Here is a 3,938-nt window from a genome sequence, read left to right as displayed (position 1 = left end):
CCTGTCCCTGCCATCTGAAAGCACCAGGGCTTTGATCCCAGACTACGCACAAATACTCAAAACATTTATTCCACGAGACTATGAAATGCAAACAAATGAAACGTATCAGGAGATAAATTCCCCTAATTAGCATAATCATCTATTCAGAATGCAGCAATTGCCTCCTGATATGGATGAATAATTTATGCTTATGCAGAACATGATGGCAGTTGTATGATACTCAGACAATCAGATCCTGGATCTGTACAAAGGGGGCCATCTGTACGATGATGTTGCACAAAAATCTTGCGGAAAGTATTATTCATCCCACTGGCTCATCTTACAACAGCAATTAGTAACCTATGACACCATACAATATGATGCCACGAGCAGGGGCGGATCTACATGGTGTGCCTTGGTAACGATCAAAGATGGGCTTTATTATTATTCCACAGTTCGTCAACTTAGGAAGCTACAAGAACAGCAGGTGGAACAGGACCAAAATTTATGTGTCAAACAAAACAAGGACCCAGAACAGGGTGCACGTTTGGGGCTTCACGCCCTCATGTAAACTGGAATCATAATAAACTGACCAACAATTCAGAAATATAGCTGCTCCAGGGCATAGTGCTACATGTCCACACTCTAGGCTGCAAAACTAGAAAAGGACAATCAGTTTGCCTTTGTCCTCTTCATATGGAATTATCATTCTCCTCACTCAAACAGAGGCAGCAGCTCCCTGTTGTTTGTGCGCAAACTCAATGCCCTTCTCAATGCTGGCCTTCAGCTCAGGCTTCAATGCCTCAAGTGCACTGGCCTCATACTCGGTTATTCCCTCCAGGTCAGAAGAAATGATGGACTCAACACCATTCTTCCCAAGCTTAACTCTGGACGCAAAGAATGGCAGCTCAGTTAACTCAGACTGAACATACGTGCACTCGTAAACATCTGGATCACCAGCCAGTGCGCGGAGCGAAGACTCGACAAATCTGGCAGCAGCATAAGCCATGGACAGGGTAGCAGATCCAGCACCCGCTTTCGCCTCCACCACCTCTGTCCCAGCGTTCTGTATCCTCTTCGTCAGCTGTTCAGTTTCCTCGTCCGTGAAGGTGACAGATGGTCTCGTCTTTGACAACAAAGGCAGGATTGTAATTCCAGCATGACCACCAACAACTGGGACATCAACATCAATGAGCTTGAGGCCCTTCTTCTGAGCTACAAATGTGTTAGCCCGGACAACATCTAGGGTGGAAACCCCAAAAAGCTTCTTGGGATTGTAGACACCCTTCTTTTTCAGAATCTCAGCAGCAATCGGCACTGTGGAGTTGACTGGGTTGCTGATAATATGGATAAAGGCCCCAGGGCAATTGTCTGCAACAGCCTCGATAAGTGACTTGACGATGCCCGCATTGATGTTGAAAAGGTCGTCACGAGTCATCCCTGGCTTTCTTGGGACCCCGGCGGGGATGACAACAACATCCACACCTTTCAAGCAGCTGGCCAATTCTGCAGGGCCAGTGAAGTCCATAACCTGAGAGGGTGTGTTGCAGTGGCTGAGATCAGCGGCGACTCCCTTGACATTCGCAATATCGTACAGGCGCAGTTCTGAGACCAGAGGGGACATCTTGATCAACAAGCCCAATGGTTGGCCGATGCCCCCAGCAGCACCAAGTACCGCCACTTTGTAAGATGCCTCCGGTAGTATCCGAGCCGCGGACTTCGCCTTTGGCGCAACCCTTGTGGTTACAGATGCCCGAAGAGACCCGGTCTTGCCCAGGAATGAGGATCCCAATTCGAAGCTAATTGATGAGGATGCCTTTAAGCCACTGATACCATGATTCCTTGGCTTTGAAACCAGAGCGGCCTGAGCGCCAACTGAACTGATGGTAGCAGATGATGCCATGTCCAACTGTAGGAACAGAATTGCATTAGATTTGTATAATAATAATAATAATAAACTCTTGCAAGCATCGGTAGAACGGCCTGATGCCACACTACGGGAGCATACAATTGATCCAGATCTTGGACACTAATACGTGATCCAGGGGCGGATCTAGTTGGTCGCCGGGTTGTGCACCCAGAAATTGTGAAGTTCCCCACTCCCTACCGTAGTGGGATCCATCTATTGATTCAACAACTAAGACAAGTGATGCTGCACTGGATGAAATCAACCTAGCTGCTGCTCGTACCTCGAACGAAGGAAGGAGGCCCAGTGGCCAAAGACTGGGACGAGGTGGAGGCAGCAGCAGGATGTCCCGGAGGCCGGGGAAGAAGGGGAACGGCGGCGGCGGCGGCGTCGACGCGCGTCCCCAAGAAGGTGGCGGAGGGCGCGGGATTGAGGTCGCGGCGCCGGCGGTGACGACGAGGTATGGCAAGGCGGCGGCTGACGCTTTGGCGGAAGGGCAGGGGGGAGTGGGAAGAAAAGAATGGGCCACCAACCACTGCCCGATCCCTCGCGTTGGTTTCATCGGACAGGTTTCCGGCCGTACGATGGGAGTCATTTCCAGCATCAGAGTCCGAATAATGAACATTTCTTCCGTTGAACATTTGCACGAAAAAATGGTATACTCCCTCCGTTCTTTAAAGAATGTATTTCCAATTTTACTGGAGGGTCAAACTATCATAAAATTTGATCGAGTTTGTGCAAAAATAAGTAAAAATTTTGAAACCAAATACGCATATGATGAAAATATATTTTATTATGAATCTAATGCCACTAATTTAATTTCATAAATGTTGGTGTATTATTATATAAATACGATCAAAGATATTGGAAGTGAAATACAAAAGTGCGTGGTAACAGGACTTGTTCGATTAGAGGAGAGGATAGGTCTCGACCGCGACCGCGTCGTCCCCGCCTCCCCTCCTTCCCCGCGAGCGTTCCCCTACTCTCCTCCTCCTCCCTGCCGCCGGCGCCGGCGCCTGCCGCGGGCCTGGCCCAAGCGACGTTGGCGGCGGCGGGCCCCGGCCCTTCCTTACCTAGGGTTTCTCCGGCGCGAGACGGAGCGGCTCCGGGCGGTGTCTTCAGGCGGCGGCGGGGGCTCCTGTCGCGGGCGGGGGCGAGCTCTGGGCGGCGGCGGGGGGCAGCGCGGCGGCGCGGGCTGGCGACGCCCGCCTTGGCCCAGATCTAGGCCCGTGGGCTGGGGCGGGCTGACGACAGGCGTGGCCCTCAAGAGGCGGTGGCGAGCGGCGATGAACGGCGGGGTGTTGGCGGCGTCGATGCCAGCCTGCTGCAGCGTGGCCGGCGGGGCTTAGCGGGCCTGGCCGGGCCAGGGGTGGCCCGGTATGCCCCGCTGCCGTGTCCGGACGGCTACCGCGATGGTGCCGGAGGCGCGGTCCTCCCACATGACGGCGGTGGAGGTGGTTCCCTCCCGCTCGGCCTTGGTGCTGCTGCTCCCGACGCTTGAATCTTCTCTCCGGTCTTCTTGGCCTCTGGTGCTCACAGCGAGACGACGTTGGTGGCGGCGCAACCGTGATGGCGCATGGTTGGGTGATGGTTTGGCTGGTCGGCTCCGGTTGTCCAGTGGGGTTTGGCGTGCGGGAGAAATCCTTGCCAGTTCGTCTGGCTCCAATGCGGTGACACCGGTGGGTGCCACTATCCCTTCTTGGAGAGTGTCGGGAGTAGCTATCCCCCGCCTCCCTTCGCGTACTGCGGGAAACCCTAGGACTTGTCCGGGCAGCAACGTTGTTGGCGTCGCATCCCTTCTTGGAGGTGTTGCTTAGTTCGCGGTAGATCGGAGCCTCGGGCTGTGGTGGTTTGTTTTCGGAAGGCGCAGCGGTCGCGGGTCTTCCGCGCTTTATCGAGCTGCCTTGGCATTTATTTCTTCTTCTTTTTCTTTGGGCTTGATGTGCTGCTCGCCCAGCATTGCGATGTGGACAATGATGGTTTGCTTTGAAATACACAGCGGAGAAACTCTTTTTCAATAATACGATCAAATATGAAAAAGTTTGACCTTCCG

At 53.2% G+C, this 3,938-nt stretch overlaps 1 protein-coding gene across 1 annotated transcript; it reads right to left on the bottom strand.

The window, feature by feature from the left end:
* Positions 1 to 272: 272 nt before the first annotated feature.
* LOC119336902 (malate dehydrogenase, chloroplastic-like) lies at positions 273 to 2,403 on the bottom strand. The gene is made up of 2 exons (XM_037608987.1): positions 2,169 to 2,403; positions 273 to 1,888 (listed from the first exon to the last, which is right to left on the bottom strand). The coding sequence occupies exon 2, from the start codon at positions 1,880 to 1,882 to the stop codon at positions 698 to 700; it is 1,185 nt and encodes a 394-aa protein (XP_037464884.1). The 5' UTR covers positions 1,883 to 1,888; positions 2,169 to 2,403; the 3' UTR covers positions 273 to 697.
* Between the last annotated feature and the right edge of the window lie 1,535 nt (positions 2,404 to 3,938).

This window comes from Triticum dicoccoides, chromosome 7B (assembly GCF_002162155.2).
Source record: "Triticum dicoccoides isolate Atlit2015 ecotype Zavitan chromosome 7B, WEW_v2.0, whole genome shotgun sequence".
In the NCBI taxonomy this organism is placed as follows: Eukaryota; Viridiplantae; Streptophyta; class Magnoliopsida; order Poales; family Poaceae; genus Triticum; species Triticum dicoccoides.
Note: the sequence above shows the minus strand (reverse complement) of the source record. Positions and strands in the feature narration are given on the sequence as shown.

Coding starts and splice junctions, on each gene's coding strand:
- LOC119336902 (XM_037608987.1), bottom strand. CDS start 1,882: ATGGCATCATCTGCTACCATCAGTTCAGTTGGCGCTCAGGCCGCTCTG.